Here is a 22555-nt window from a genome sequence, read left to right on the forward strand (position 1 = left end):
CTTGAGTGATGAGTAAAATGAATAAGTGAGTAAATACTCACTTAACTAACTTCATCTAGCTTACCCCAGAATAAACCATGTTTCATATCCCATCCACCCTAGGCTCTTGCCATCTGCCTTCTATGAATAACTCCCATCCTCCTCCCTGCCTTAGACACATACAAACATGTTATACTGCTTGTTCGGGGAGCAATAATCAATACTATTATAGCAGGGAGTTGATTAGGAGCCCCTGATCAGTTGAGTCCTCCTCCTTACTAGCCCCCCCAACACACACACACACACACACACACACACACACACACACACACACGCACGCACGCACGCACGCACGCACACACATGAACATTCTTCATCAAACTGTAGGATATTGGGGCAGATTACAAGAGACTATGAGATGTTAGGATTAGGTCCTTTTAGATTGTGAAATGACTCATTTGCATTCTGCCTCTTTGCAACATTGACTGATTTATGGAAGTGTTTATATTTCTTTCGTTCTTTAGAGAATGTGAGAAGTTTCTTAATTAACTGGAGAGGGAGATAAAAATCTGTGATATGGCTCAGCAGCCAAAATTCTGACTACAAAAGCTTAAACTCTATCTCTGACGAGAATAAGCAAATTTCAGACTTCTTGTGGATGCTAGCAGATCAAGACTGTGGAGATCAGACATAGTCAGAAGAAGGAGGTTTGCAGATGTCAGTCTTTAGAAAGGAAAGAATGAAAAAGTAAAGCCACCTCAAGGGCAAGAAACAAGAAACAAGAAAAATCTATGAAATGGGAAGAGGGAGTGATTTTTTTCATAGTAAGGAATCCCCTAACCTCAAGTTGTAGATTTAGTAAGACTGCAGTTCTTACATGTGACCGAAGATGTTTTTTCTTAACCAAAGACCAAAAATCTATTGTTCATAGCTGGGAAAGATACATGTGCCATCAGCCCAGAGAAAGTTATTAAAGGAAAAAACAGAATGTAAGTGAATAAGATAGGGAGGGGGAATTATGTGTAACTGAAGTTTGAGAGGTTAAGGAGATAAATTCCTCTGATTTCTTCAAAAAGCTGATGGAATAGGAAAATTGTGTCTCTGAATTTATAAAAAGTGAGTTAAATTTTTGTCATTTTTTTCTTGTTTTCCTTTGTTTTTGAGAACAAGATAGGTGAAAAAATTTAATCTGATATCTCATTGTTATAAATCAAACTGCTATGGATAAAAGCCTTATGATAATAAAAATCTGTATGAGAGGAAAAGAACCAAAATAAGCATCAAGGCTGACATGACTTGTCCTCTTTGGAGGGACTGAAGTGTTAAAATAGAAGACTTTGACTAGGATGCTGCATTTCAAAAGAGATATAGGGCTATACACCATTGTGTAATTAAAAGCTATTTAAATATCTTGGGTTAAAAAATCAAGAAATTGCTTGTCTTAAGTTTCTCTTGTCCTATCCCATCCTGCCCCTAGACAAACGTAATCATACCGAGATCTATATTTTTTAATCTACTGCTATTGTCTCTGGTGTATTATTTGACATTTAATTATAGTGCCCCTTCTACTCTTCTTTCAATTTTGCATATGTTCATTCATAACCATAACTAGCCATTTTTAATCCCAAAACAGCTGGATTGAAAATATCTTCAAGGAAAAATCTGTGGAAAGGGAGGCACACCTCCTTATTCTTTTCCATAGCTTTCTGGGTCTGCCCACACCAGTCTCTAGTATCTAGAAGCTGCTACCATGGGGAGGGGTGGGGGGGTCCAACATTCCCTTCTCAATGAACTACAATAACTTCCAATAACATAAAGTCCTCTACTTGCCATTTGGAGTTCTTCAAACCTTCAAGAGATTGCCAGTCTTCTTACACTTAACTCCCCACTTCAATCCAGCTAAATTGGCCTTCTTACAGTTCCTTAATAATTTCTCTATTTCTTGTCTCAGAGCTATTTCACTGACTTTTTCTTGCCTCAGTCTCTCACATCTACATATTTGACTTCCTTTAAAATTTAACTCAAATTCCACCTTCTAGAGGAAGTTTTTCATCCAACTATTAAGTACCTTCCTTTTTTTAAAATTTATTTAAGAAGAAATGGATTTAAGTGACTTGCCCAAGGTCACACAGATAGACAATCATTAAGTGTTTGAGGTCAGATTTGAATTCAGGTCCTCCTAACTCCAGGGCCAGTGCTCTATCCACTGTACCACCTAAAATACAATACATACATATATATATATATATATATATATATATATATATATATATATGTTAGAACCCTAATTATTTACTTAAATTCTTCCTATTAAAAGGTGAGTTCCTGAAGAATTGGCATAGTTTGGGTTTTTTTTTTTTTTTTTTTGCTTTTTTGTCTCCCTGGAACTTAACCTAAAAGCACATAGAAAGCATTTAATAAATTTGTTGACTGACTGACTAGAGCATCCTTGAAAGGAAATAGGAGTAAGGCACAGCCAGGCTAGGTACCTGCATTGTACCTCTCAGAAGGAGGACACAATTCTTCTGCTAGCTTACTACATTAACTAATTATTGGTGTTAACTAGGTGCTAAATATATTTCCACTCATGCAAAACTACAAAGTGCTATCAATAGCTCTTTAGGTATTAGCATCTTAACCAAAATTCTATTTTTTCCTGTACTCCTTATATTTCTTGTATTGTCTCCTCTAATAAGAGGCTAAGTTCTTTTGAGAGTAGAAAATGTCACCTTCTTCTATTCTATTCTCAGTAGCTTCTGTCCCATAGAAAGCAATGCTTTGGGCTGAATTAAGCTAAATTGAAATGAATTCAGAATCTTTAATCTTGCATTTAAATCTCAATGACAGAATTTCCGAAGGACAATTTATATTAGATTTTTTCATCCTTATTTTTCCCTCTTCTTGCATTAAAAATCTACTTAAATATCAATATTGACTACTAATTTATTTTAAAGCTAACAGAAATGAAACTGAGAAGCACTTTTAAAAGTGTCAAATTGATTTTAAATTTTTTTAGGGATTCAAGGATATTTCTCTGGAGAGGTTTATGCATGGAGGAGCCAATGTGACAGGATTCCAGTTAGTAGATTTTAATACTCCTATGGTGACCAAGCTCATGCAGCGATGGAAAAAACTAGATCAAAGAGAATACCCAGGATCAGAGACACCTCCTAAGGTATGAATTTTCATTTTTTTACTGTAAATGAATTTTCTGTTTGAAAAAAATCTAAATACAACTATACTAATTATACTTCAAATGTCTTTTTTTCCTGGTAACTTCATATACTGAAAAAATGATATTTTGCTACCTAAACATTATATAATCCTCTGACTTCTAAATTTTAAACTTATAATACTCTAATAGAAATTTAACTCTTACTTCCTGAAGCTTGAGACCTGGATTCTGACACTAGTTCTCTCATTTCACATGTTCATAGACATGTTTTCTCACCCATAAAATGAGAGGATTAGAGTACATAATAGTACAAATAATTAAAAATTGCTTCTTTTATGGAGTAATTTAACACTTAGAAATTACTTTACACATATTATCCCATTTGAGTCATACAACAATTCCATGATTTATGAGACAAAAGTATTAGTATCCCAAAGAAAAATTAAGTTCTTGCTCATGGTCAGAAACTGGTGGTTTCTGAGTTTGGTTGACTTATATCACTCTCATACTCAATAGTTTACCATCAAAATTATTTTCCATGAAAATAAATACTTCCTTTATTGATCTAATAGACACACAGTTGGATATGATACATGCTCCTCTAACTGTTTTCAGTCAAATAATTTCATTGTTAATATTTTCAATGAATTTCTTCCTCTCAAAAAAACTCATTTTCTCATTTTACAACTTATGAATAACAGACAATAACTGAGAAACCGGTAGAAATATAAGATAAACACAGCATCTATCTTGTCTCAGTTTAACTATCTAATTCATAGAAATAATTTGGGTGCTTTATTTTTAAGACTCAAAATCACTCAGTTTTGATGCCAGTTTTTATCCGGGGGGCTGAAGAATTGTCAATCATAAGCATTATTTCTTTTGTGAAAAATGTTATGACATAATTTGGATTCTCTAGAAAATAAATCACCTAGGGAAACACAGCAACTATCTTCAGATATTAGAAACATTTCCTTGTGGAACAGTTATTTAGTTTGTTGTATGTAAGTCAAGAGGGGAAAACTGGAATCAAAGGGTAAAAGTTACAAGAAGGGAAGTTTTTATTCAATTTAAGTGTGGCACCTAGGACCAGGGCTCCCAGGTCTGATTATATAGAACATTTCCAATGTCGGGGCAGATCGCTAATTTCACTGTGACTCATTATTCACCCATTCAGAATTTAGTCTGGGAATATTTCCAAATATAGTTCATAAGTAGGTCTCTGAATATTTAAGAAAAAAATCTTCTCCCTCTCTTTCCTACAGTAAGATACTACAAGCACTAAAGGTGACAATACATTTATCAGGAACAGGATAAATTCTATGTAAACAAACACCAAATTGTAAATAAGTGCAGACAAATGTAAACAAACAACAAATTGTAAACAAATGCAGAAAACATTTTACAGAATCAAAATAGCCCATAAGCAATTGATAACCACCTTACATTCTCCAAAATGAAAAAAAAATTATTAAAATCAATGAAATCAAGTGTTGATTAACCTGTGGGGCAAATAGATTCTTCATTAAATACAAATTGAATTTCAAGTCTATGGAAAATTGAGAGGCAATCTGAAAATACACAATAAAATTATAAAAAATAATAACTGACTCAATGTTGACTGTGAGATAACTTTATAGAAAAGAAACAAAAAACTATAGATACTCAATTTTTTCACAGTATTATACTTAATTGCTAAAAAAACTGAAAGCAACCTAAATACTCCCAAATTTGGGGTAGTTTAATAAATTGCATAATATATATTATATATATATATATTTATAACCATATAATGAAACATAAAAATCAAATTAATGAAGAATATTAAAGAATATGAAGAATGCCAAAAAAATTTTAAAAATAATTTTAAATAAATAAAACAAAAAAAAAGTTTGGAACATCAATTAAATGTGTTCAAATAAGGAAAAGTAATTAAGAATAAATGGGCCAGGTGGCTAGGTGGCACCAGCCCTGGAGTCAGGAGTACCTGAGTTCAAATTCAGCCTCAGACACTTAATAATTACCTAGCTGTGTGGCCTTGGCCAAGCCACTTAACCCCATTTGACTTGCAAAAAAAAAACTAAAAAAAAAAAAAGAATGAATGGGCTGGCAAGCCAGATCAGAATTTATGTGACTAAAAAAAAAGAAATATGATACTCTATATATCAAAATTAATAATTAAATAGTTATTACTAGTTAAATAGTTATTACTATTTAAATAGTTATTACTGTTTTATTCCTGTTAAATGCTAGTTTTCTAATAAAATGCTGATTTATCTTAAAAGAATAGAATTATATGAAAACAGTTTATAATCTTTTTTTCCCATTAAAGATTTTATTTACTTTGAGTTTTACAATTTTTCCCCTAATCTTATTTCCCTCCTCCCACCCCCCACAGAAGGCAATTTGTCAGTCTTTACATTTTTTCCATGTTATACATTGATCCAAATTGAGTGTGAACAGTTTGCAATCTTGAAAATAAGCTTTCATCATCATTGTCTCCCATCATCAACATCATAGCCTCCTTTTCATAAAGGGGAAAAACATATTTCAATATAAATGACTCCAGCTTATCTACAAAAGCATTTGAGAGTATTTGTCAATGCTTTCCTAAAACTAGTTAAACTCTATTTACAATATTCTCCCCAGTATATAACTAGTAGCATCAAATTATCAAAAAAATATATACAAGTGAAATTGTTCTGGAAAGAATTGTTCTGAGCTTTTTTTGCTTTTGTGGGGAGATGGAGAAGATGATCTGTTTTTAAAGCCATATTATTTCTAAAGTGATCATAGTTTCTTTTCTACCTATTCAAAAACCATTACTTTAACAATATGTCCTAATGCTTTCAGGAATCAGTTCTAAGTTTACTGGCCTATGATTTCTAAAAATTTTGATTCAGTATATGTTAATTTAAGTTGTAAGACCTTATCAAATTTTTGCTTTTCATTTAACACAAATCATGTCTTTCATTTCATTTAACAATAATCAAACCTCATTTGCTATGATCCTGAAACAGCACAAAGCTTATTAAACTCTTTATAGAGCTTATCTATTTACTCATTTTTTTGCATAGAATGTTGGCATACAAACTAGAAATATAAGATGAATCTCATTAAACATTGTTTCTTCTTGACTTTGGTTGCATGATAAAACTAAATTTTCTATTTGTTTCTCTGAGAAGAACCCATAATATTTTGCTTGCTTCTAAATATATCATGTCTCTTACAGCTAAAACTAATTTTTGTCTTCTTGTTTTCTTTAGAGTATGCAGCTAGGAGGTTCAGTAGATGAAGGACTTGCCTTGCATTCAGGAGGATGGGAATTGGAATCCAGCCTCACACTTGCCACTTACTAGCTGTGTGACCTTGGACAAGTCACTTAACCCATATTGCCTGGCATCTAGGGCCAGTCATCTCCAGTCATCCTGATTCATATCTGACCTTTGGACCCAGATGGTTCTGGAGGAGAAAGTGAAGCTGGTGACTTAGCACAGCACCCCCTCACTCAAATCCAATTCATGTGCTTGTCATGGCATCATCTCCTTGTTGGGGTCTTCTTCAAAAATAAAGGACAAGCATTTAGAATAAGAATAACAAGATTAAAATGATTCATTCCTCAAGGCATATGTGCTTTTCTGTGTTATTAAAATAATCTAAATATCGTGTGATTCACAGAAGTCTATGTTTCCATTTATGTCATTCTCATCAGAAGTGAAGCACATGGATTTTAAGTTTTAGCCTTTTATTCTCCTTGATAATCATTCTATTTTATTTTGGTAGGAAAGGAACTTTATCATTTTGTATTTCAAGTGCTTCTATAACTACTTGAGATATATCAGGGTAAAGTGGAAAAATCAAAAGACTATATTCAATTTCTGACTGTACCACTTAAAATATGTATAACCTTGACTTCTCTAGGCCTCAGTCCTCATTTGTAAAACAAAGCATTTGGACTTGGTGACTTCTGAGGCCCCTGACAATTTCTAAGATTAATTCTATGTATCTATATTTCTTTTTTGTCTACTTGCCCTACCTCTTTATTTTGTTTTGTCCTATATTTTCAAAGAAGACCACAACATCAGGGAGATGATGCCATGAAAACACATGAATTGGATTTGAGTGAGGGGGTTCTGTGCTAAGTCATCAATCTCACTTTCTCTTGCAGAGCCATCTGGGTTCAATAGCCAGGTATGAATCAGGATAACTAGAGATGGTCCTAGATGCAAGGCAAACAGGGTTAAGTGATTTACTCAAGGTCACACAGCTAATCAATGTTAAGTGTCTGTGACTAAATTCAAACTCCCATCCTCCTGAATTCCAAGATCAGTGGTCTATCCTCTGTGCTACCTAGCTGCCCCTTGTCCTATCTGAGAATAATCTTTATTTCAGAGATATGAATCTTCACTGCTCATATTCTCTCCACCGTAAGACTCTGTCTGCCTCTGTCTCTGACTTATAGTATATGGTCTTTTTAAAAAATAGGTTTCTGGGGGTGGCTAGGTGGCACAGTGGATAGAGCACTGGCCCTGGAGTCAGGAGTACCTGGGTTCAAATCCGACCTCAGACACTTAATAATTATCTAGCTGTGTGGCCTTGGGCAAGCCACTTAACCCCATTGCCTTGCAAAAAAAAAGGACTAAAAAAATAGGTTTCTGTTTTACTTGTATCTTTATTTTTCTATCATCAACCATTTCATCCATATCCATTTCTCTTCACCACCCAGCCATTTCTCTTTACCACCCAGAGAGGGATGGAAAGGGTAGAGAAGGTGGAAGATGAGAAAGGATGAGAATAACCAGTTGAGACAGGCAGAAAGGCAAATAGAAAGACAGGTAGACATATGGAGACAGAGAAACACAGAGAGATCAAAGCCAGAAAAGCAGAGACAAACACAAAAGAGAGAGAGAGAGAGAGCCAAAGAGAAAGTCGCTGTGCCACTAAATTGCCCTAAACTTAGGCAGTTTCTTAGGCATACAAATATCTAATCATCTATAACTAGGTCAATACCTGAAAATTTTCCAACTTGATCAAATACTCCTCTAGGAATCCAGTCTGCCATACCATCATAAGGCACCACAGTAAGGTTATAGTAAAATGATGTTTCCATATATCATTAGTATAATATCCGTTAAAATAATATTCAAATAAGAAGTCTTATGAATCTATTTAGACATTTAAAATTCCTCCCCAGAAGCTTTATAAATAGTTCCTCAAGTCTATTTCTTGAAGATCATTTTCTTATTGAACTTATTTAACTCATTCCTTTTTTATAATCAAGACTATATCAATAAGAAATTAGATCTGAAGGAAACTTAAAGATTATCAATTTTTCTTAGATTGAGAGGCACTATGGTATGGTAGCCACCTCTGGACTTGGAATTCTGAGACCTGCAACCCTACCTCAGATATTTACTAGCTGTATAACAATGAGCAAGTCACTTAATCTCTCTAATCCTCATTTTCCATAATTATAATATATAGGGAGATAGTATAAGAAAAAAAGATGGCCTTGTAGCCAGAAAGGTCTTAGTTCAAAGTCGGCCTCTGATAGAAAATGGTTATGCATCCTTGATCAAGTAATTTAACTTTACAGTATTATAGGCAATTCCAAACTACATAGAGGGAGGTTTTTTCCCCCATTCTGGCAATTGTTTTTCCAATCTGGTAATGAAAGTCCAATCTAACTCTTAATAATTCTACTACCTCTCTTGCAAAATGGTTGTGAGAAAAGAGCTCTGCATCCTTGAAAGACTATAAAACTGGGCCATTGCTATTTTTATTTATCATTATTATTGTTATTGTTGTTATCATAAATTGACTCCTATTGAGTTATGGATATTTTCCTAAGATTTCTTTCTACCTATGAAATTTCACATTTTTTTCTTACTTGAAAATATGAAAGCAAAAAGAATTCCACTTTCCCTTCTCCCTTTTCTTTTTACACCAAAAAGTTTCCCTCAGAACTTTTTAAATTATGTTTGTATGTGTGTATATATATATATATATGTATATATTTGTGTGTGTGAGTGTGTGTGTGTGTGTGTATTCCATAGAGTTAAAGGTAAAAGGCCTTTAAATACAAAATCTTGATAGTGTTGGTTAGTTTTTCAAAGTTTATTTCATTCCACTGCATTTGGTTAAGAGGACGATAATCCATTCCTATGAGGTAGTGTAGATTAGTGGCCTTTGAGAAAGGATACATGAATTCGAGTGCTCCATCTGTGAAATACTGTGTCATCTTAGACAGGACAATTAACCTCGCAGTATCCCCAGTTAATGCTCTAACATTATCAGTTATAGAAAAAGTAAAGATACGAACTGATAGAAGCTTCTTGTGGAGAACTATGCTGATAAAATCACTGGTCAAGAAAAAAGTACATTCCCAGTAAAAGTCCCCCTTTGCTCTTTTCTACTTTCAATTTAATTCAGTGTTTTTTTTTCACTTGCTTTTCATTGCCCTCTTCCTTTCTATAGTGGTTTTTCCCTTAGGGAGAAGAAGACTGAGGAATGATTATTATAACAGAAAACTGGAAAGCAGTTGGTTAGGACTTTGATTCTCAGCTACAGTCCTATATGACCTTGGAAAAATGACTTAACCTTTCTGGTCCTACACAGTGGATATACAAAAACTCACTGATCTTACTGTTATATACCTCAGTGACATACAGAGGAGCTAAGATCAATGCTTTCCAAGTCAGAGTTTCGGTTCCTGAATAGAATCTTGAAATAAGCCTCTCTTTTGAATAAGAATCTTTTCAAAGTTTGAGCAATATTTCACTTCTGATAAAATTTTCTCCAACTTAACTTTCCTTATCTTCATTCTAGATTTTATTCAAATAAATATCTACTTAATAAATCTAAGGAATTTTGCTCTAATGTCCAAAATATATCAAACAGGGAAAATAATGTAAAGAAGAACAATTAAGTTCTGAATCAGTTGTGTTTTTCTGCTTTCCTTAGTAGTCTAACATTTCATTCCACTGGTCAGATTATGAAAAGATGTTTCTTTTCTCTGTACTGATTGCATTTCAGTGATATAAATGCATAATATTTTGGGGGGTTTTGCAAGGCAATGGTGTTAAGTGGCTTGCCCAAGGCCACACAGATAGGTAATTATTAAGTGTCTGACACCGGATTTGAACCCAGGTACTCCTGACTCCAGGGCTGGTGCTTTATCCACTGCTCCACCTAGCCGTCCCGATGTATAATAATTTTAACCTAATAGAAATCTATATAAAACCATTCTCTTTCTTAGATTAGTGACAACTATTTTCTTCTGGTTTAGCTAATAGAGTTTGAAAACAGAAAAATACATGTATTTTAGCTATCATAAAAATGAAAGTCAGAATCAATGTTTCATCAGTTGTATAATTGAACTTCGGTTATATAGAGTACATAATACACTATGTACTGAAGTCCTCAAAAACCTTCTAGCTTTTTGTAACATAGATTTTAATAAGGTTATAATCATTTTCTTTTGGCTAGTACACATCTGCTCTGACATATGATGGGGTGCTTGTGATGGCAGAAACTTTTCGAAATCTTAGACGACAGAAAATTGACATCTCAAGGAGAGGTAATGCTGGAGATTGCCTAGCCAATCCTGCTGCACCATGGGGCCAGGGAATTGATATGGAGAGGACACTCAAACAGGTAAACTGGTATTTTGTAAACTATATTTTGGTTCCATATCTTGCTCCACATGGTCCCAAGAAGCCATTAAATATATATATATATATACACATATATATGCATATATATGTATATATATATAATATCATCAATTCTCATTTAATACAGTTCTGTAAGAGTTTACTTTTGATAAATTCTCCAAATAAAAGTGAAAGCAGTGAAACAAGCCTACAAATGTTAAAATGTAATTCTTAACTGGATTTGAAGTATAATGGAACCTTTAGTCATATTTCTTACATTTATAATCAGATTTAATAAACCTTTCTCCTTTTTACAGAAATATTATGATAAAGAAAAATACATTTGCAATTTTAGGACCAAAAGGTACAATTAAGAAAATAAGATAACAAAAATTAGAGTAAAATAAACTTGAACATGTTTGCTTTTATTTAAAAGCTAAATTCAAAGAAACTTAGATTTAAATGTTTATTTAATTTTTGGACCTCTAAAGTTTTAAAATAAATGATGACATTTATAACAGGACTCAAAAGATATTAGAATCATTTATTCCACGTATTGGTAGAAAGATAGATGAGACTATGCAGTAAACTATAAGCAATAATATTTTTTCTGAGAGAGTAGTGGTAAGGAAGAATCACATAAGTACCAAAGGAATAAAAATTGAAAAAGCAAATGAAATCTTATTAAGGCATTTCAATATGGTAAACTTTATGATATCAATATTGCAAGTTCATGAAATTGTCACTACTGTTTCAGATTATACCTATAGTCAGCTCAATTATAATTGGTTATTTCAATGTTACAGAGTGGTGATGACTATCTGACAAAAGAGTGCAACTACAGTTTGTTTTGTTTTCTTTTGATTCATAGGTTCGAATTCAAGGGTTAACAGGAAATGTTCAATTTGACCATTATGGACGAAGAGTCAACTACACAATGGATGTATTTGAACTGAAGAGTACAGGACCCAGAAAGGTGTGCTTTGAACAGTAAAGAGTCTGTGCTTTTTTGATCACAAATTTCATGGAGATTCCATCAAAAAAATTCTATTCAAACTCTTTTTTCTTGTGAGGCTTCCTTATACTTATGTTCTTGTAAGGTCCTCTAATATTAATTTCTTTCTTTTAATCATAGTAGCAGTCTTCAAGCTTTCAGTCATAAAAAGAAGTCTGAGAATTGTGACTTTTAGCCCTGGAAGGTAGAACTAGGTGGAAGTTAAAGGAGATCAGATTCCAATTAAAATAAACAAAAATTTCCTAAAAATTGGAGGTACCCAATGTAGAATGTGTTACTTCAACAAGTTCCCCAATAAAGGAAGAAAACAGCTCAGGTGATGTTGTAGGTAGGTTAATGGATAAAGATTAGAGTTATAATAGCTAAGACCCATTGCCATTCTAAGTCTCTAATAATTTTTAAAATCCTATGGAGGTAGGCAGCTAGGTGGATCAGTGGATAAAGAGCCAGCCCTGGAGTCAACAGGACCTGAGTTCAAATCTGGCCTCAGACATTTAATAATTGACTGTGTGACCTTGGATAAGTCACTCTTAATTCCATTGCCTTAAATTTAAAAAAAACTCATTGGCAGGTATTGCACTGTAAGTGAAATAAAACCACATTGTATTATATTACTCCCATAGAAACAATTATATGACCCAGAGAAATGTAATTATGCCTTTTTATCAAAAATACTATTCATAGAAACTTAATTATTTCTTTTTTACCAAAAATGAAAAAATATAATATTTGAAAAACATATAGAACAGAATACTGTAAAACATACTTAGCTCTGAAAATGAACACATAGTATACATGAGGAGAGCATCTATATACTTGTACATATATGGATATGAAGTTGTTGAAAAAATATAAAACAAAAATGATCTCAATTTGAAATATGCTAGGATGGTTCCAGATTGTTAGACATTGAAGTAGATAAATATCAATGAAGTAATTAGAAGCTCTATGTTGTATTACATCTTCGAGAGCTTTCTATGTAAGGGCTTTTAAATATTTAAGGTGACACACTTTTACTAAAGTTATGCCCTGTAAAAAACTTGTATAATTGAAAACTCAAAAACTAAATGTTTTGATTAGCTAAAAGAACTATTCTAATAAGGGGGTTGGGAAGAAAAGGTGTTGAAAGGGTGTTGCAAATAATTGAAACTGAGCATATGTGTTATGTTAGCCATATATTTCCTAAAAGTTGTTCACATTTCCCAGATTGGAATTATACCATTGCCTGAGTAGAGGTTTCTTTCTTAGCCATCAGATTGAATATGTTCCATTCCAATCTGATGAGTTTTATCAGGATAAAGGATATTAAACAACAAAGAATGGGCATGGTGAAAGGGGAGGGGAGCAATGGAAGTCAAGATTCTAAAGATTCAAGTAGGGTGAAAAGAATAGAATTTCCAGTAGTTAGTGGTTCAAAAAGCTTTTGATTCCAGAGAATTGCATCAGGGTCAGTGGTGATTTCAACAGTTTCTCTATGGTGAGTACCACATCATAAAACCTTTCCTGATTATTAGGCATTATTGTAAAAAAAAGACTTTTATAAGTTCAAAATTTTGTATAATAACAATCAGCATTATTAGAATCATCACCTTCAAATGAATTAAGAAATTTGAAGACAGAGCTGGTTCTCTGTGAATTCAATTTCAGTTCTATGGGTGTCTATTAAGCAGCTATCATGTGCCTAATACTGTGCCAGACTCAAAGATACAAAGAACAAAAAATGAAAAGCAATTCATGTCCTCAAGGAATGTAGTCCTTGAAAGAACTTATAATTTGAAAAGATACAGAGACATAGATACTTATTTATTTTTTAATGGATCTATAATTTCATGAATGTATAGAACTCTGGGGAATAGACTTCATCCAACAATGCAAATCAGCAATCTTATTTGGACTTTACATACTTGACAAGTTTCCTGAGATGTTAAAGATTCAATGACTTTTGCCTGGGTCACACAAATATTCAACAGGAGTGAAGTTTGACTACAAGGCTTTCTACCTCAGAGACCATCATTCTATACAGGTTTCTCAACCACTTCCTTAACAAAATCAAAGTACTTTCATGTGTCAGTTTTGAGCATTATAAGTAATATTTTTGAGATGTTTTAGAACTAAAAGTAGCATTCTGCTCTAAGGCACAGGTAACAAAACATGATGCCTCAAACTACAACATTCCTCAGTATTAAAATTAAATATCATCAAAACATGAATAAAAAATAACAACGTAAATAATGTGTGGTTTTTCCGAAATCAATAAGTAGCCCACAGAGATCTTTATGTGCCATTTAGTGCCTGTCTTCTATATGGCTGACACCAATGCAATAGTACTAGAATAGTTTGAATGGAAGAATAGGTTCTTCAGTGTCTGAAAGTTTATTACTTGGGACCATGATTGATGATAACTCATGTAAGAGCAATATTCTGTCACCTAAAAGGTTTCCATAGTATTGTAATTAAGTTATTTTAGTTTAGTATGTCAATACTTCACAGGAAAGAACAAAGGGAGCATTCTATTGAGTTAATTTTGCAATTCATAGAGTTCTCCCTGTTTTACTTTCATTCCTATTGAAAATCAATCAATGAACAAGAATTAATTTCCTAAGGTAACTTTTGCACACTGTGCAAAGTTTCATAAATATTTAAAAGAGCTATTATTATATTGTCCTGCCATAATCATTGCAGCACAGTGAACATAGGATTATAGGATCATATTTATCTAATTAGAGCTGAATAGACTTTAGAGATTGTCTCCTACAACTTTCTTACTCTACAGATGAAGAAACAGTCCATGAGAAGTTAAGTGAAATTACCATCTTAATTTTTTATGAATTAGTGTACATTCATAACATCATCATTATGTATGTCAAATGTAATTATTATAGGATTTTAAAATTTAAATTGAAAGTCCCTCTGAGTTGTCACAGGTTCTTCCATAAGCATTTTTTTGGAAAAAAATGCCTGATAGGAGTTTATGTTCTTGTCATATTTCTCTCTGAGTGCCTTCAAATTTTGGCCAAATTGAAATATAATTTAGTATAGGTTTATATATATATATATATATATATATATATATGTATATATATATATATATATATATTCCTCTAATGTTAAACTTGGGGACCAGTTTTAGACTGTGCTTCTTCTTCAAGAATTTTTCCAGTATAATGGAATGAGACTATAATCATAAGTCTTTTTTGAGTGGCATTCAGGATTTCTGCCTTCTTGTGACTATGTTCTTAAAAAGACATATGTAAAAAAAACAGCAAGATATTTGAAAGTCAGCAGAGATGGCATTTAGACTGAAGAACACTGAGTTCATATATCTTCCTTTCCTTGAGACACTTTATACATAGCCAAAGATACCACTGTACTACCAGAACCAAAAGTCATCCCTGGAGACTGCTAACTCAGCAATACTATAACATTATTCACTGACAGACAAATAAAAAGCCACTGCAAAACTTGCATATGATTGGGAAAAGTAGCTGACTAAATATTCTGGCAACATGATATCTCTTGCAGACTAAGCTAAAGGTCTATGGAAGTTTAGGGGGATGGTATTGTTCTATTTATTTTATGTTTTTAATATGAAGAGGTGCCACAAGAAGCATATTCAATTTATTAAATGTTTCGAAAGAGATCCTTGACTAAGTATCAGGAAACCAGAGTTCTAGTTTCCACTTGGCTGCTGACAGGTAGAAAGGACACTGAATGTGATATAAAAAAAATGGATGTTGAAAATTAGTTCTTGTAATTGCAATTCAGATAATGTATTTAATACCTGGACTAAGTGAGCTCTAATTTCAAACATTCAATGATTATTTTATAACATACTGAACATTCAGGAATAAGTGAGCAAAGTTATGGAATATAACTAATCAGGCTATTTATTGCCTTAGAGTTTAGTTGGCTGAAGTTCAGGACATCATAGAATGAATGACTTCATGCTAGCTCCAACAAGAACTGAGCAATACTCTAGGTTTCCAAAATTTAGAGGGCATTCATAACACTCAAAGTTCTTTTGTCATTTAGAAACCACTGAATTTAATGCTGAGTTAAAAAAAAGAAAAATTAAAGCAGAATCATCTTAAATCCTCTTCAGAGGAAGAAACCCCCCCCCCCAAAAGACTTTGCAGAATCCTAAGATTCCCTCATCTCCACAAGAATTGCCACAAGTACTAATAATTACTTGTTACCCTTCAACAACTCAGTTTTTGGATATATTGTCTTATCTTACCATCATTATATTGCCTAAGGTAGAAATAGTGCAATCATATAAGAGGCAATATCAGAAAACTGATTAATTTGCAATCATAAAAAAGTGTCCAGTTTTATCTTTTTTTAAAGATACCATTCAATTTGTGTGAGGCAAAGAGAGTGAAAGCAGAAGGCCATGGAAAGAAAAAAACTCAGCCAAGGAACTTAAAACAACATGTACCTGGGGCTGGAAAGAACAACAGGTCACACTGACTTCTCATTCTTATATAAATAGCCATACTGTCAACAGTAGAATCTTGAACTGAAAAGACAATTATACATTTTTTGCAAGTACATAACTAAATGGTACTCGATAGAAAAAAGCACGCATGATGAAAGAGCAAGGTGGTAATAAGTAGCAACAAAGTAAAATAGGATTTCCTTAACAGAATTATTTCCTGGAATATTGAAGTGTGATTTTAACAGAACCTGAAGTCTGAGAGGAAGAGGTTACAGAGCAAGTTGGGAAAGTGACTCACAGTAGATGTTCACAATCAGATGGCATTACTCTCTCTATATATATATAGATATATATATAGATATATATATAGATATAGATATAGATATATGTATGTATCTTAAAAGAAACATGAAGTTTGAAATAGGGGAGACCTATCTATCTCTGCATTTCTTGAGCAACTAGCAACTTGTGCATTCTGTCAGGAATATTAAGCTTTAAAAATGAGCTACCTTAGGAAATGCAGTTATGGGGAGACTGGGCAATATGTCTGAGAAGTGAGCAATCATTCTTATAAATTGAAAATTTGCTGAGATGGGTACTGTCTTTGAAACCAGATCCTAGAGATAACACATCAGTTTGTCTGACTTTGTTTTCCATTGAAATTGATTGAAGGTGTAATTAAGCCAAGTAGGTTTTTTTGAAGGCCCAGCTTCAGAACTGCTGAATTTTCTTTAGTATTGAGGACACCAGGAGAAATGGTGCAATCCCACTCTGGCTCTGTGTCAAAGGGCATAGAGACAATGAATCAATTCCAAGATTTGCTTAGGATTCAAATTTGAAACTGATCTAGAAAAGGAATAAACTTCTGAGATAAAATGTGAATCAGAACAGAACTAGAGAGGACCCACAGACTCCAGAGGGAATTAAAAATTTCCCAGAGCCCCAGAAAGATAAAAGTGCAATGATCCTGGCAACTTTAGCCTAGGTATTTTTGTCCACATACCTGCCCTCATTCCCCCTGCTGGGGAACAAAAAGAAATGCAGTATTGTTCCCCTTCATTTACTGATTTAGGCATCTAAAAACATTTTTCACACATTTTCATGGTCCCAAGACTTATAGTGTTAGACATCTTTGAAGGTGATTCTTAAGGAAAGTTTTATATATATATATGAATATATACATATATGTGTACACACACACGCATATATATATACATATATACATATATATGCAATGCTGGCATAGATTTTAAATCTTTCTTCTCTAGCATTGATGCCCATATTTCTAGTATCCAGTGGTTCTCCTGCCCAATTATATAATTATATACTTGCTCTCTTTAACCAAATGAATCCACTGTGAGAAAATGGAAAGGCATATAAATGGAGAGCCTCTGAGCTTTCCTCTCCTGAAAGATCCTGGCTAAACACAAAGAAAAGGTATCAGATGTGTTGTTTCCTTGTTTTAATTCACTGCCCTCCCAAAATGTGCTTCCATAGGATAAACATAGATCCCCAGGGATCATTTTTAAATGGAAATATCAAGTTCTTGCCAGCATTTGAAGGTGTTTCTAGGGAAAAAAAGCATTTATTCTATCACCTCCAGTGATAGAAACACATTCAAGGAGAGAAATTGCTTCTATTTCAGGATCTTAATATAGTAAGAACTTCATCAATGATGAGGCAATATCTGAATGCTAACATACACTTAGAAAGTAGTAACCTTCTCAGGGTCCTATTATCTGGCTAGTGGTCCTACTCAAGATAGCTTTCAGGAAATGACTGACAGTTATCCCCCAAGGACAAGTAGAAAGAGGATGGTCTCAAAGTAAAAGTGGCATTAATTCAAATTGTACACAATTTTACTAAATAAAGGTCAGATAGATATTACATAGATAGCTATGTCAGAAAACTGCTAAACTAATATTCTTTCATGAATTAGAAACTAGCCATAAGCCTCATAACAAATATTAACAAAAGTTTCCTAGTATAACTGCAATCTGAGAAAGGAAAGCTATAATATAATAGCTTAAGTGAGTTCTTTATTATTATTTTCTTCTTACTCTGATGTTTCTAAAGATTACAGGACCTGTTTCTGATGCTTTTGCTGAGTTCTTCTTTGCTTCTGTGATATTTTAGAAGCAAAGTAAACCCCCCCTCAAAAATTGTTAGGAAAAAATATTAATTCCAAGCCAGGAGAACAGATTCATATTTCATTAGAGAACTGAGTTTTCATAATCACATCATTCAACTCAGGAAAATAGGTAGTAGGATCTAAATATAAACCCAAATAGGCCTACCACAATGCTTTATTATGCAACTTTTTTGAAGGACTGTCTAGGAATATTCCCTTTAGATTGCTCTTATAAAAGATGTGATTTTTTTCCTTAACATTGGATTAGGGTTTAGGGAAGGTTTGTCTCTCAGTTTGGCAAAATGCTATTAATCATAGACTTTCTTTGTACTCTCCACTCAACTTTATCAGTACTAAATAAGGACTAAGCAGGTCATTTCAGCTGAAAACTTGGGGACTCAATCTTACTCAACACCTTACTTGTTCTACTCCCAGTTTTAGAAATTGAACAAGTAAGTTGTTGAAAAAGAGAGAGGCATCCATTTAAGTTCTGAAGTGCTTTAAATATGTAGTGAAGTGTTCCTGGGGGGAAATATTAATCCACACAATAGGGAAGAGTTGCCGACTGTGAAGCTTGAATACCGCCCCCCCACACACACACACACTGGTTAGTAAAGTAACTAGCTGTTATTTATGAATTTTAAAACACATCTTTTCAAAAAAGAATAATTCACCATTTCTGAACCAATTGATTTATGACAGATTTAATAGAATAGGAGACAGTAGCAGTGAATGAACAAGATATAGCATTTTGTATGAATTAATGATTTTGCCCTCAGAGGAAAAATGTAAAATAAATACTGAATCCAGGATAATATATTTATATCCAAGGAGATTCTGAAAAAGGAACTTAAATAATAAGTAGTGAGCAGAAAGCTCGACTTGAACTGGGAAAGTAGACTCTGAATCCTGCCTCAGATGTTTAATATTGTGTGCCCCAGGAAAGTCATTTAACTTCCCTCAGGCTCAATTTCCTCATCTGTAAAATGGAGAAAATACTTTATAGCACTTACCTCACAAGTTCTTAAGATGATCAAATTAGAAATTGAATACTCCTCTTACTCTGTGTTAACAACCAAATTATTCACCACTTTTCCTTGATAGATTATACTATTAAACAGCTTATCCATAATTAGTCAATAATTCTATCAGAAAATGTGCAGACACCCATGCAGAGGTCTCTGAGACTTGCCTGTTTGTGAGCCTTATTGTACCTGAACCTATTCTAGGGTGAAGTTTAGAGACATTGGGCAGGGGGATCAATCCACCTTCCAGAGTGTAGAAATCAGAATGTATAAGGTGTTGGGCAAAATCCAGTCATTCAGAAAGTATATTAATTCTACAAATATTTATTATTTACTATGTAACCTTGTATTGTTCTGGAAACTAGTGATATAAAAAAAAAGAACAAACAATTCAAGATCTCAAGAAGTTTATATTCCAAGCATATAAAATTTTGTTTACTAATTATATGTAAAAACAGTTTTGACATTCATTTTTTAAAAAGTTTTGAGTTCCAAATTTTATCCTTCCCTGAGAGAATAAGCAATCTGATATTAGTTATACATATGCAAATTTTGTGCAATAAAGCTTGAAAAAGGGACAGAAGAAAGGGAAGGAAGGAAGGAAGGAAGGAAGGAAGGAAGGAAGGAAGGAAGGAAGGAAGGAAGGAAGGAAGGAAGGAAGGAAGGAAGGAAGGAAGGAAGGAAGGAAGGAAGGGAGGAGGGAGGGAGGGAGGGAGGGAGGGAAGGAGGAGGGAAGGAGGGAAGGAAGAAGAAAGTATGCTTCGGTCTGTATTCAGGTAACATCAGTTCTTTCTCTGGAAACAAATAGTGTCTTTCATCCATGAGTCCTTTGGAATTGTCTTGGATCATAGTAATACCATGAATACCTAAGTCATTCATGGATCTTTAGCTTACAATATTGCTATTAACGTACATGATGTTTTCTGCTTCTGTCCACTTTACTTTGTACTAGTTCATGCAAATCTTTCCAGGTTTTTCTGAAATATCCTGCTTGTCATTTCTTATGGTACAATAATATCCAGAATAATCATATACCCCAACTTACTCAACCATTCCCCAATTGATGAGTATCTCCTCAATTTCCAATTCCTTGCCTCCACCAAAAGGGCACTATAAATATTTTGTACAAATATGTTTTTCCCCTTTTTGATGTCTTTGGGATACAGACTTAGCAATAGCATTGCTAGATCAAAGAGAATGCACAATTTTATAATTTTTGGGTATAGTTCCTGCACTTGAAATCTTACAGAGTTTCCTGGTGAAATGAGAAGTTATGTGACTTGTTCTTTTTCATACAATCAGTACAGATCAGAAGCAAATTTGAGCCCAGGTCTTCTTAACATTGTCTTTTTATTCACTAACTCATGTTGACTCAAAAATTATATACAGAGTAAGTAAAAAGTAATTTGGTAAAGGTTAGGAAACATCTTTTTGCTAATAAGTGTTAGTTAAATTCTGCTTTGACAAAGATATGGACTTTGTATAGCAGAAATGAGGATGGAGAATATTCTTGACCTAGGAGATAGCACATACTAAGGTATAAAGTGGGAAGTGGATTATCACACCTGGGAAAGAGCAAATTTTAGTAAACACAATAAGACACACAGCCATGGATCAGAACATAAAGAGATCAACATCTGAAATAAAGAGAAAGACAGACTAATACACATTCTGAACACATGGCACAAGACAGTAGAAAAGGATGCTAAGGGGGGCAGCTAGGTGGCAAAGTGGATAGAGCAGTGGCCCTGGAGTCAGTTCAAATTTGGCCTCAGACACTTAATAATTATCTAGTTTTGTGATCTTAGACAAATCACTTAAACCCACTGTCTTGAAAAAACTAAAAAAAAAAAAGATGCTAAAAGTTGCAGTCAGAAGTTGTAGCCAAGAACCAATACTTGAGAATTTGTGCAAATCATTAAATCTCTCTGGGCCTCAATTTTTATTTTTTTTCTTCCATATTCTGGTATCTAGTCTCTCTTCTCTTCAATCTGTCCTCTTTACTGATAATGAAATATTCTTCTTAATGCATAGGTCTGAAAATGGAATTTCTTGATCAAACACTTTCAGTTGTTTTATTGCCTATGGGATAATGATATTCAGACTCCAGAGTAAATTCAAGTCTTTCCTAACCTGATTTTAATCTACTTTTTCAGCTTTCTTTCAGACTCATTTTTAAAATTAAGGGAATTGGATTAGTTGATTAGTTGATCTCTAAGGTTCCTTCCAGCTTTATATATGCATATATATATAAAATTTAAAATGTTTAGGCTTATATATTTACTGTTTCAGGGAGAAGGGATGGAAGATCCCTTAAAAAGTATTTTAAATGCCTGTAATTGGAAAAAATTAAAAGAAATTTTAGGTTAAATAACATTCCACTAAAAGAAACCTATCAGTTACAAAGCAAAGCAAAACTCTATGAAGGAACAATTTTAAGGAGTTTGGGAACTAAGGGCACTATTATTCATTCAATCATTAATTGTGCAAATTGTCTTTTTGAGCATTTGGACAATATATTAGCCACATATTCATTTTGCTTAATTAAGTCAAGCTACAATTTCGGACAGGAACAGATATAACTTTTGACTACAAATTTCAATGAATTTCCAATTTATCTTTTGCCAGAATTATGAGCTCTGCTAGTTAAAAGAACTGGGAAAGGCATTAAGAATCTGTCAAGATTATTTGTCTAAAATCGTGGAGCAGGAAACAGGGTTGAAAAATAAAACAAAAGGGTGGCTAGGTGGTGTAGTACATAAAGCACCGGCCCTGGAATCAGGAGTACCTGGGTTCAAATCAGGTATCAGACACTTAATAATTACCTAGCTGTGCGGCCTTGGGCAAGCCACTTAACCCTGTTTGCCTTGCAACAAACCTAAAAAATAAAGACTTCTTTGGGCGGCTAGGTGGCGTAGTGGATAAAGCACCAGCCTTGGAGTCAGGAGTACCTGGGTTCAAATCCGGTGTCAGACACTTAATAATTACCTAGCTGTGTGGCCTTGGACAAGCCACTTAACCCCATTTGCCTTGCAAAAATCTAAAAAACAAAAACAAAAAAAATAAAAAATAAAACAAAAGATGCAAAGTATGATCTTCATTGAGGTCAAGTTGAGAAATACTGGTTCAAAGTGTCA

At 33.5% G+C, this 22555-nt stretch overlaps 1 protein-coding gene across 6 annotated transcripts in view; it reads left to right on the forward strand.

Annotated features, from left to right (window-relative positions):
• GRIA4 (glutamate ionotropic receptor AMPA type subunit 4) overlaps positions 1–22555 on the forward strand; it is a 516976-nt gene that overhangs the window by 414171 nt on the left and 80250 nt on the right. For all 6 annotated transcript variants that reach the window (XM_074216584.1, XM_074216582.1, XM_074216585.1 and 3 more), the window contains 3 exons: positions 2996–3154; positions 10643–10810; positions 11681–11785. In XM_074216584.1, the coding sequence (XP_074072685.1) occupies positions 2996–3154; positions 10643–10810; positions 11681–11785 (432 nt within the window). The remainder of the gene's footprint in view (positions 1–2995; positions 3155–10642; positions 10811–11680; positions 11786–22555) is intronic.

The sequence above is a fragment of the Macrotis lagotis genome, chromosome 1 (genome assembly GCF_037893015.1).
Source record: "Macrotis lagotis isolate mMagLag1 chromosome 1, bilby.v1.9.chrom.fasta, whole genome shotgun sequence".
NCBI classification, from domain to species: domain Eukaryota; kingdom Metazoa; phylum Chordata; class Mammalia; order Peramelemorphia; family Peramelidae; genus Macrotis; species Macrotis lagotis.